This window comes from Nomascus leucogenys, chromosome 2, assembly GCF_006542625.1.
Source record: "Nomascus leucogenys isolate Asia chromosome 2, Asia_NLE_v1, whole genome shotgun sequence".
In the NCBI taxonomy this organism is placed as follows: domain Eukaryota; kingdom Metazoa; phylum Chordata; class Mammalia; order Primates; family Hylobatidae; genus Nomascus; species Nomascus leucogenys.
The window spans coordinates 142,610,748-142,623,212 of NC_044382.1; the positions used below are offsets into that span (position 1 = coordinate 142,610,748).

The window sequence follows — 12,465 nt, forward strand, 5'->3', positions numbered from 1 at the left end:
AAATACATGTATGACACAACGGTTTGTGTCTAATTAGACATTATGTTTTCTGGTCATTTAAAGTGTAGCTTAAAACTATTTGGTTAGGTAAATAACAAAAATACAGAATTAAGATGTCATGTTTTTAAAGTTGTGTACTGATTTTCTTCTCACTCTTACAAATATTATCTAAGCATGTATTTCACATGTATATACATTTATTTTCTTCTGTTACTCACCCCACACTCTGACTTTCTTCTTTACTGTGTATTTATTTTTATGATCTTGTGGTATCTTGTGTTTCCTCATCCAAATTTATTACTGTAACTTTTTGTCAGCAAGATTGATTTCATATAGTTTCATACCTTCAGTGCCCAGAAAAAGCTGCTAAATAAAGCTTGGAGAGCTGAAGTGCTGTTCAATCCAAAGATGATCTGATGCATACAGGAAAATGGATAAGTCTTCTTTTACCAGATAGTGGTGTGAAGTACAAAGAAACTTCCTTGGAATGGAAGGCTATCTGTGGGTTTGAATCCTGCTTCTGCCTCTAAGTAAACGTGTTTATTCTAGTATTTCCTCAATGGACCCGTGGACCAATCTTTGAAATTCTCTATGCTCCTAGTTTCCCATCATCCAAAACAAATTAAACAAACACAGAAAAAATCAGAACAGCTGGAAACAGACTTTAGTCAGTTGTTGGACCCCAAGTTATTTAGTTACGTTGTTACTGGCAGAATGAGATAAGCCCCTGAGTTAGGGAGACTGTGTATGTTTCAGAGCAGCAAGTGTATAACAATGTGATTGAATGTTACTGTATACTGTAGACTGTATACCATGATTTAATGTGGGATAATACAAAGTAAATTAAATACACCAAGAACACACCTTTAATTCAGAGCTCCCAGAATGTGGGCCCCTGCAGAAAGTTCCTGTGTCAAAGTGAAAACCAAGATGTGAGCTGGACCTTACCCAGGGAAGAAATATCCAACAAGGACACCAAAAGAATCCTGGCCAAAGACTTTGGGCCCTGGGAGCTCACTGAGTTGAGTCAACAGAGTGGAAGAATAGGGAGGTGTGAAGATAAAGAAGTAGCAGCTCTGATATGGAAGAAAAAGAAAAATCCTGAGCATAAGGGCAGAAGAGACACTTCAAGAATGGCAGGTCCTCAAAAAAACTACAAATAGAACTACCATGTGATCCAGCAATCTCACTAATGGGCATTTATCCGAAGAAAAGAAAATCAGTGTATTGAAAAGACAGCTACACCCCTAAGTTTATTGCAACACTGTTGACAATAGCCAAGATGTGGAATCAACCCAGGTGTCCAATAGCAAATGGATCGATAAAAAAGTGGTGTATATATGTAATGGAATACAATTCAGGCATAAAAAAGAATAAAATCCTATCACTCACAGCAACGTGGATGGAACTGAAGGGCATTATGTTAAGTGAAATAAACCAGGAACAGAAAGTTAAACACAGCATGATATCACTCATATAAGGAAGCTAAGGAAAGGGTGATCTCAGAAGTAAAAAGCAGAACAGAGGATACTAGAAGATGAGGAGGGTACAGGGAAGGGGCACAGAGATTTGTTAAAGGATATACTATTAGAGCTAGATAGTAGGAAAAAGTTCTAGAGTTGTATGCCACTGTAGAATGACTATAGTTTACAATAATATGTAGTTTCAAATAACTATGAAGATACTGAATGTTCCCAACACTAAAAAATGATAAATGTTTGAGATGATGGAGTTGCTAACTACTCTGATCTGATCACTACATATTATGTATATCACAACATTATGTACCCCATAAATATGAACAATTATTATGTGTCTATTAATTTTTACAACAGAACAACAAAAAGGAATAAACAACTCAATTGGGCACCCATATTAAAAATCTTTTTTTTTAAAAAAAAAAGATAGTCAGTGTCATTTTTATTGGGAAATTGCAAATCAAAAAAACAGGAAGATACCACTACATTCTTATTAGAATGGACTAAAATCTAAAAATTCGACAATACCAACTGCTAGCAAGGATGCAGAGTAGCAGAAAGTCTCATTCATTTCCTGTAAGACACAGAATAGTACATCAATTTCCTGATCACTGCAATTCATTCCATGACCCGCATAGATATTTTTCTTCCCACACGTTAGGGAAGCAGATCTCCCATGGTATCTATGGACTTCTCTTTCTGAGTGAAAATTCACAAGCGTATCTTTTAGTTATCTATTCCAATCTCCCCCACCCTCATCTAGCATCTTGAAGGGTCTTGGTTGCTGACCTGGAATTGTGACCCAAACCTTCATTTCTAACGTCCTGAACCCTTGGTAATCATGCCCTCTTCAGTTTGAAGTTGCTGCACCTGTCTATTCAGTTATGATACAACACAGGAGGTAGCCAGGTAGATCTCCTGTGCTCCACGTGAATTCTTCTGTGGCCCCATTGTCTAACATCAGCCCTGCTTCCTCCTGCTGATCAGGGTCAATTTCCCCTGACAGTGTGGTATGGTAGTTATCTATTCTGCATAAGAAATCACCCCAAAACTTACCAGTTTAAAACAACAAACATTTATTACTTTACAGTTTCTTTTAGGTTAGGAATCGAGGCACAGCTTAGTGGGGTCCTCTGGCTCAAGGTTGGTCTCACACAAGGATACAAAGTGTTGGCTGGAGCTACAGGCATCTTAGGTCTTTTTTTAAAATTTTATTATTATACTTTTAGTTTTAGGGTACATGTGCACAGCGCGCAGGTATGTTACATATGTATACATGTGCCAGGTTGGTGTGCTGCACACATTAACTCAAAAACAGAGCAGAAAAACTGGAAACTCTAAAAAGCAGAGTGCCTCTCTTCCTTCAAAAATCTTTAAAAAAATGACAGAAGTAAATGTAAATATAGGAGGAATTAAACAAGAAGATTTCCAGGCATTCCAGAACTCTGTGATGAAATTAACTCCATGCCTACCATGCTCACTTATGACAATGGCAGTATGTTGACACTCTCTAGATTTATAAATAGATTTATAAATAGAACGGCCAACACCCTTAAGACCTTGGCATCCTTCCCTGAGGAGAAACAAAGTATGTAAGTGGAAACATTTTGAATAGACATTTAAATACAGCAATTTGGATACAGCTATGAATCTGAATTCTGAATAGTGTTAATGTCAGTAAGTCCAGAATTCTCAGGAATTCTTTGAAGTTCCTTTTCGTAGTCTTTCATTATTTGCAAATAGATAATTAGTTTATTAGAAACGTTCATTAAATTCGGGCCTCATTCTCAGTCTTAGAGACCCAAGCATCTCTGTGGGGCAAAAGGGGTCCCCTCTTTACCCTTGAAGCGCTATGCCCATTTCTCCCATTTCTATGTATAATGTGGTTTAACAAATGAACGGATGGATTTCATTGTTATAACACAGAAATGATTTGTCTACCAATGTTCTTTGTGCTGGATATAGAGTAGCAATTGAAGTAGCCCCTGTTGAATGAAGGTTAGGTTAAGGAGCTACCTAAATGATTTGGAAGAAACGAAGTGAACATGTTTTAGGAAAAGAGAATTTATATGTAAAGAGTACATACGAGGTCCTGGTGATGAGACGGCATCATTTATCCAAAGATGGAGCTTCTTTTTAGAGGCCTCACAACCGTCTAATTGCCTCTCAATAGAATTGCCAGGTTATTTAGATTAGGGTACTCTTTTCCCGCTTCAAGTTCTGAGCATTAACCTAAGAGTATTCCTGGACACAAATTTATGTATGAATCTACCCAGGACTTACACTTCTATCAGGGTAGTGCTTATAAAATGATGGTCTAGTGATCCTCTGAATTAGAATCTCCTGCAAGCTTTGTTAACTCTTGAGATTCACAACCCTATTTTTGGACCGCAGAACCAGTATTTCTTGGAGGAAGCTACCGAGTCTATTTATTAGAAGCTCTCCATGTGATTGTGTATTACCCGTATTTCTTAAAGTTTGAGAACCTCTACCTTAGAATAATAGGGTCTGATTCCAACCCAACATTGTAGACCTCTTCAAGGGTGACTTGATAAGTACATATGGTTATGTATTCAATAAACGTTACTGTTACGTCACTTATTTCTGTATTGATCCCCTTTTGCAATTTTGTTAAGAATCTTTCCAAGCATAAAACACTGAACACTGGACTAACCTTTAGAAAAACAATCCCTGGGAAATATGTCAGCCAAAAACAAATAATTTGACATTCAATTACCATCTTTTCAATGAATAGATAACAACCAAAGGACCATATCAATGCACCATCAGAAGATCTCAAGGACTCCTTCATAATTCTCACAAAGTTAAAACTGTACCAGAATCAAGATCAGGTTTAAATATGAAGGACAAACCACACTTACCCAGCAATATATACTTACTGAAATTCCAAGAAAGTAGTTTCTACATTAAAAGAGCGTTACATGTCACTGTTATTTTAAATGAGAGTAGTGTATGACCTCTATTTTATTCCTCAATTTAAAGATCAATAAATATTTTTTAGAAAAAAAATGTAACATATTCAACTTTTAAAAAAATTGAATTAAAGTTGTATCTTTCTTGGAGTCTATATTTGACCATGAATTGTGTTTCCAAAATTATATTCGCTCATCCATTTTTTTGCCATTCTCTGTAAGGCCTCAGTTTTCTTCGGTCTTTAAATCCTGAATAAAACACCTAGGAACATGTTTCCATTTGCAGTATTTCCCTTTTAGGTGGAACGGCCACCAGACAGAGAGGCTTTCTGGGCTGCATTCGGTCTCTACAGTTGAATGGGATGACCCTGGATTTGGAAGAAAGAGCCCAGGTGACTCCAGAAGTGCAGCCAGGTTGTAGGGGACATTGCAGCAGCTATGGGAAGTTATGCCGCAATGGAGGGAAGTGCAGAGAAAGACCCGTTGGGTTCTTTTGTGACTGCACTTTCTCTGCATACACAGGGCCATTCTGCTCAAATGGTAAGTGTGGCATGGAAGACAGTAAGAGGAAAATGTATTCAATGTGAATTAAATGTCTGGCAGTTCTTTGCAGCTATTTGAAACAAAAATAATTCAATTTCTGAATTTCTTTGGCAAAGTATCTATTGAATATAAAGAATGGGTACAAGATCCTGGTGATAAGACAGCATCATATATTCAAAGATGGAGCCCATCATATTTCATTACTTAAATATTTGTCTCATTTATGAAAAACTAGTGTTTGTTGATGATAAATCCATTAATAGTCACTTTTATGTATTTTGAAGTGTTAGTTGCTCAATCTGCTTTTTTCCACCTAGTGTTGATGCTCTTAAATAATGTGGCTGTCAACAACCTGCCCCATGGGGCAGTTCTTTGTTTTAAACTCATTTAAAGCATTACTTTTTTTTAAATTTGAGACAGAGTCTCACTCTGTCTCTCTGTCACCCAGGCTGGAGTGCCGTAGCGCAATCTCGGCTCACTGCAACCTCCACCTCCCAGGTTCAAGTGATTCTCCTGCCTCAGCCTCCCGAGTAGCTGGGCTTACAGGAGCCCACCACTATGCCCAGCTAATTTTTGTATTTTTAGTAGAGATGGGGTTTCACCATGTTGCCCAGGCTGGTCTCAAATTCCTGACCTCAAGTGATCCGCCCACCTGAGCCTCCCAAAGTGCTGGGATTACAGACATGAGTCCCCATGCCTGGCCCTGTTACTATTATATTTGTTGAAGATATTCAACAATGCAAGGATATTTAAAATGCATTGTTTTTTTATGTGAGATTTTTAGACATATTTTTTCCAGAAATATAAACAATATACCATTAAATATTGATGCATTACAAAAATAGACACACTTATACATTAATCATACATTTTATCGTATGATATGTTGTATATCTGCTGGTGAAATAAAATAGCAGAATACTTTTCAGCTTCTCTCGTTATCTGATATACCTCATGGAAGAAGAAAAGAACAATTGTAGGATTAAGTGTTCCGGACAGACTTCTATGAATTTACAAACATTTATTACTCTTTCATAGTTCCTCATAGAAGACTGACATCCAATTTAAATTCAATTACTTTATTTAAAGTGTCTCTTGGCTATTGAACCTTTTCCTGAAGGAGGCTAACAAAACTTGGCTCCAAATTAAAACAACTCCCGACTTACAAAGAAAGCATGGGGATGAGTTATTAAAAAGTTGGCCAAATGCAGTTTTCAAGTCATCTGCTTTTCTCAGAAATAATCTATAATTTACAAATCAACTTGTGATCATAATCATATACTGCTGGTACCATTCTAGAACACTTTTCATGTTTAAAGTGATAATTAAGACCACTTCATTGAAATAACATGTCTTCGTTTTCTGGATATAAATAATTTCCAGTTCATCTTGCTAAGTGCAACCATAAATGTTACTCTGTATGCACATATTATATTGAATATAAAATTTATGTTATAGATAATAAAATAATGAAACAATAAAAAAGTCTAAAATGTCAAGGCAGCCTAAACATTACTGTATGATCCAGTAAGTATCATCTACAACTTGTATTCAATAACCGGCCGTTTTTTAGTAATGGAGAGAAGCAGATTCAGGGATTTAAAACTAGTTATTTCTTGTGCCATCTTCTTCATTCTCATATATATATATATTTGGTGTGTATGTGTGTGTGAGAGAGAGAGAGGATGAAAGAAGGGAGAGAATTTGGGATATTAATCTCATACAAGGAAAATACTACACTTTTGTAAAACGATTTAAAAGAGTTTGGTTAGTTCTGTTTGTTGATCCTATTTCCCTGTATCATGTTAATACTAGACTTAGCTTTCTTTTTATAGTACACAATAACTATGGGAAAGTGTTTAGACATAAAGGAGAATGTCTGCCTCTCGATCCTGGGAAAGAAGAGAGTCTCTCAAACATCCTTCCTTCCTGTTTTGTAGATAGCATGCCCTAGACTTCCTTTAAGATACACTTCATTTAAGATTGTGCTATCTGCAATATAACAGATGGGAGTTAAAATTTAAATAGAAAAGTAGATGATCAAGGAGATAGAAGACAAGCCTGGTTTGTGTTTGAACTCAGATAAGAAAGCATTTAACTTTCAACTGTAAAATTATACTAGTGCATTAATTATATGTCATTTTAACAGAAAGCCATTTCAAAGATCATTATGAAAGCTCTATTAACTTACTTTATTATTTGATTCTAGTTTGGGGTTGGTTCTTCTATCTATGCAATTCATTACTTACAGAAACTAAAATATTAATTATTGTAACTAAAACAAGATCCTTGTACTTAAAATTTTTAACAAAAAAATATATATATTATTTCAGAGATTTCTGCATATTTTGGATCTGGCTCATCCGTAATATACAATTTTCAAGAAAATTATCTTTTAAGTAAAAACTCCAGCTCCCACGCTGCTTCATTTCATGGTGATATGAAGCTGAGCAGAGAAATGATCAAATTTGGTTTCCGAACAACACGAACACCAAGCTTGCTGCTTTTTGTGAGCTCCTTTTACAAAGAATACCTTTCTGTTATCATTGCCAAAAATGGTGAGTTCTTTTTAGATGAGAGAGAGAAAATTAAATTAGAACACTAGCTCTGTAATAATATGGATCATTCTTGTGTTCTGGCTTCTCAAGCTACAAACAGAAAAATGGAGTGTGCCTGTTTTTTCTATTCATATTTTTAGTACTATCCTATAAGTATAATCTAAAAGGATTATTTAAAATGATTAAGTTGCCTTTATCTCTTTATAATTTTGATAATTTTACATATTCAATGTATAATTTTATTTATATAAAACACTATATTATTGTTAGAAGCTCCTTGACTATTCCATATGAATATCAATATTTGTTTTGTAGTTCATTTTGAAATAAGGTGTCTTGTTTTATATGATTACATATAGGAAATACATAAGGAAATACATACATAGGAAATACATACAGGAAATATGTAAGTATTTCCTGCAAATCAAAGAAACATTAAGGGAGTGTTAATAAACCAGCATTTTGAATAAGAATATGTCCACAAGATGACCTTTTAGCTATACTTTTAGTTAAAAAAACATCATGGGAAAAAAATGGTATGTCCATGCAGTGTTAAGGGCACGTAGATTAGGAAATGTGTTTCCTACAGGAAACCATTTACTGCTATTTTTCTCTTTTTCATATCTAGATTAAAGGTAAAAACTTTGGAAATAACTTCTCTGGATAAGAAAAGCAAACATACAAACATGTGACTATATCATTTCAACTAATTCAAATATATCCCAAGGGTATTGAACACCAAAATAAAAATAAGATTGTTCGATAAGTATATTTATTCTTACTGTGCATTTTGAGGTTGAAGCTTATTTATATATTAGGGCATTTTCTTCGTCAAATTGAAAGATATCCTGTGAAATAAATTAATTGACATCTCTGCAGGCAATTAAATGAGTAGTACTAATTCTGATGGTAAATTTGGCTTAAAATCATTCATCTTACCATTATTTCATTTCAAAGTCTCTGACCGTGACCATTTGGACATATTTCTTATCTTTAGTAAAACTACATTTGCCTTTAATAATTTCATTAATTGTTGTATTTCCAGAGTGTGAGATATATTTTTTAAATATTATAGGAACAGAATATTATTGCAATATTAAGCAATAGGTTGGCATTCCAGAAATACTTAATATTATTTTTTAAGTGAGAGGCAAGTGCAGAGATTTGCATATGCTTAGTCTTCGTTGATGTTAAAGATTTGCAGGAAAGAGAGTGCTTATGTGCAACATACTTGGTCTTGATTTTGAAAATACAGTATTGCAATTTCACTTGGGAACTGACTCTTGGAGATTATAAAAAGGTATCTTCCAATTTTTCCCTTGAAATGAATAAATAGCAACAAAAAATGACTGATTTTTAACTAAGTCATTCTCAAAGTACAATTTTTACTAAAAAAATCACAATTTTCCCCCACTCTAGGAAGTTTGCAGATCAGGTACAAGCTAAATAAATATCAAGAGCCTGATGTTGTTAACTTTGATTTTAAAAACATGGCTGATGGACAACTTCACCACATAATGATTAACAGAGAAGAAGGAGTGGTCTTTATAGAGGTAATGTGGTAAATTCAGCAGAAGCGATCATTTTAATGACTCTCCAGCATGAAGGATGTCAAGCAGAAATGTGATAATGAACACAATAAGCAGGCACACTTTCTGTGGTCTTCTTCTGTAGATAACAGACCTCAAATGTAGTCAGGATTTTTTTAAGCGATAAGGTCTTATTCATTATATTATTAATATCAGATGCTTCCAATGCCAATCTTTTCTAACTTGTTTCTGCTCAGAAGGAAAGTGATGTCACAGTGTGCTACTGGTAGGACCATTGGTACGCGAATGAAACCAGTTTACTTTAGATAAATGCAGTAATAAATCTATCAGAAAATAATGATTGTAATATCAGAATTTTCGTTAATGATGTGAGTCACAGCAAAGAAAGTGGAATTATTCATGGAGCCAGTTTTTGAAGAAAAGCACTAATAATTTTTGGGTACCCTACCTAGAAGAAAATTTCTTAGCTGCCTACCTCAAATAAAAATACCAAGTAAAAGTGTTAAGGTAAAAAATAACCTTTTGTATCTTTTTGTTGGCTTCATCGATTTTGGATTCCTTATCCAGTGGAGAAAAATAAAATGATACAAGGGGATGGAAGGTGGCGTGCACTGGCATCTGAGGGTAGTATAGAAATAATATAGAAAAACCTTTCTAAGTGGCTAAGTTTTTAAATTTTGTTTTTTTCTAAATGTTTGGGGCCATGCTAACAATTGCTTAATGTATCTTTTTCTCTTTTCCTCCTTTGCTTCCTGTCTTCTCAACAAAACGTCATCCATTTGGATGTTTTTATCTCGTGTAATAATTTTGTAGATTGACGATAATACAAGGAGACAAGTTCACCTGTCATCAGGCACAGAATTCAGTGCAGTCAAATCTCTGGTATTGGGCAGGATTTTAGGTAAGTGAAAGAAACAACCTTTCCCCTAACCATGCTAACCATGATACATAAACATGGATCAGAAAAGTCATATTACACACACACACTTCATCATGGCAAAGGAAACCCCTTGCCTATTTTGATTGTGAAGTGAGTGATAATCAAGATAGAGGCATATGCAGGAAATAGTAGGGGCATCCTGTGTGATGAGCAAGCATCTTCCTTTGATGGTAAGGTCACTCTGGTCTCAGTCCTGTCTCAAAAAAGTCTAATGAACTATGGTATTATTCTCACATTTCACAAATATTAAATAATTGAAAATAAAAAATAGCAAAGTATGTATTAATTAGGTGCCAAATATACAAACTTTCTTCTATGATAAAACTAAGATTAGATTTAAAAAATGGAAGAAGAATGCAATTACTTTTTCTTCTAGTTAGTTAATATGCTTCAGGTTATGACTTGGATTCTATTCGCCTTGTTGCAGTGTTGCCCTTGGCAGCCATGCTTGCTCAGATGCAATCTAAATGCGTTATAATTCTTATTTATTTCCATCAATTACCTTTAATTACAGCACTGGAGTAGAAATGCACTGTTGCCCTTTTAACATGAGAATATGCTTGCATGTTTTTACACTTGCCAACATTGATTAAATTGAAAAGTAAATTTTAATAGATTTTTCATTTTTAGTTATACATTAATCATTAAGAGTATTGGAATTTCACCTTATTTGAGGAGAGGGGGTTTCTTGTAGCCTAATTTCTATTCCTACTCTGGTATTTGACACTAATCTGAAATATTTTGTCCAAGATAGTAAATGGAAGTTTATTTTTGGACCTTTGCAGTTATTTGTACGTCAATTAATCATTCCTTATGTTGCCTGTACCTAATCTCAGAATCTTGAGAATGTTTGATTAAACCCATAGGTGAACGATCAAAATATTGGCCCCTGAGAAGGTTAATAGTTCAGCAAATAAGTATTTATAGGCTTTCAGGTACTATGATGAGCACCAAGATTATGTGTTCTTATTCTCCAAACAAACAGGGGAAATACCATGAATTGCAATGTTCTTCCATTATCTATAGTAGACACAAAAAATATGTGCAAAGTACTTCTTAGATGTTTGGAAGCTTAAGTGAAAAATTCCAAGGGAGTCTCACAGTGTTATTATATAAATCCAGCTACTTAAGACTGACACGGGTATCATTTGCTCTAAGAATATGTATATAGCCAATAACATATGTAGCATGAAATGACGATTCCACTTTATTCTGTAGCTTTAAAGTTGATTCAAATCTTGTCCCCGATGTATAATTAACAGATAAGACAGTGTGCACTCTTAAGTCTGTGCACATGAGTATTAGCTTTAGATGAAACTTCAGATGCATAGAAAAACATGACTAGGCTCTCCCTTTGTTAAAAACAAAAGAGAATATATTTAGTTATTTCGTATTTAGTATTGGGAAATATTTATAGCTATTTCAGGCCACTGTGGAGGTAAGAACATTGGTGTCTAGGAGACGATTGAGCTCTGGGTATGTAACTATCTGGCTCTGCCTATTTAGCTTTGGATATGTGACTAAGGTATTTCTGAACATTATTTTTTAACAACATTAGAGGGTCTTATTCCATGTATAGCTATGGCATAGCATAGGAAGCCAAAGAGTATTGTAAAAGTTTAAACAAACAAGCAGCAACAAAAACAAAGCCTCTCCTGTTTTAACTGTGGTACCCATCTACTTCCCTACAGATGGCTCTCAGCTTTGGGGGAGGTAAGCGTGCAGGTGGCTGGGAAAGGGATGAGAGCCCCATAGAGACCCAGGATGAGGCAAAGGTGTAGGGATCATAGGGTGGATCCCCAACCTCTGCAATGAGGCAATCTGTCTAAAAACCTCTTTGCTGAACATCAGGCTCACAGAAGACTCAGCTCCTTATTCTGTCCTCACTTAAGCCTACCTTCGCACATAACTATTGTTATTTACGGAATTAAAAATATGTGCAACTGTGATTTGGAAGAGTCCTCGTCCCCCAAACTCTACATTAGTACAGTAGATGCCATTAATGAGTGGAAGCATAAGCTGATACTGCATTCATAGATGTCAAGAAGAAATATTAAGTAGGTTTTCTGTGCAAGATATTATACCACTGTGAGTAGAAATATATTCAATATATTACAAAACAATTGGGAAGCTGATTTTCATCCTATAAGGAGGATTGTATTAACCAAACAGTAGAATAACATTCACTATATAAATACTCATTTCCCTTTTTGTAAATGAATAAGGGAGATTCCTATAGAATTAAAGATGTTAAGGTTTTTACTCAAGAGTTGCATATTATCCAAATATGCCTATCATATATGCTGAAAAGTAAAAGTCCAAACTGAGCAATGAACTTTATGGTCTCAGTCAACTCACTCCTCTAAAAGTATAAGCGATAATTTATTTGGCATATGACTAAGGTATGGATCTTGATTAGGGACTAATCATTTGTAATTCAAAGGAAACTGATGACTTATGGTC

The 12,465-nt window shown here is 34.9% G+C and overlaps 1 protein-coding gene across 4 annotated transcripts in view; it reads left to right on the forward strand.

Annotated features, from left to right (window-relative positions):
• The window catches only part of CNTNAP4 (contactin associated protein like 4), a 334,483-nt gene that overhangs the window by 302,641 nt on the left and 19,377 nt on the right, over positions 1-12,465 (forward strand). For all 4 annotated transcript variants that reach the window (XM_030819122.1, XM_030819116.1, XM_003259972.4 and 1 more), the window contains 4 exons: positions 4,712-4,951; positions 7,288-7,512; positions 8,932-9,065; positions 9,876-9,963. In XM_030819122.1, the coding sequence (XP_030674982.1) occupies positions 4,712-4,951; positions 7,288-7,512; positions 8,932-9,065; positions 9,876-9,963 (687 nt within the window). The remainder of the gene's footprint in view (positions 1-4,711; positions 4,952-7,287; positions 7,513-8,931; positions 9,066-9,875; positions 9,964-12,465) is intronic.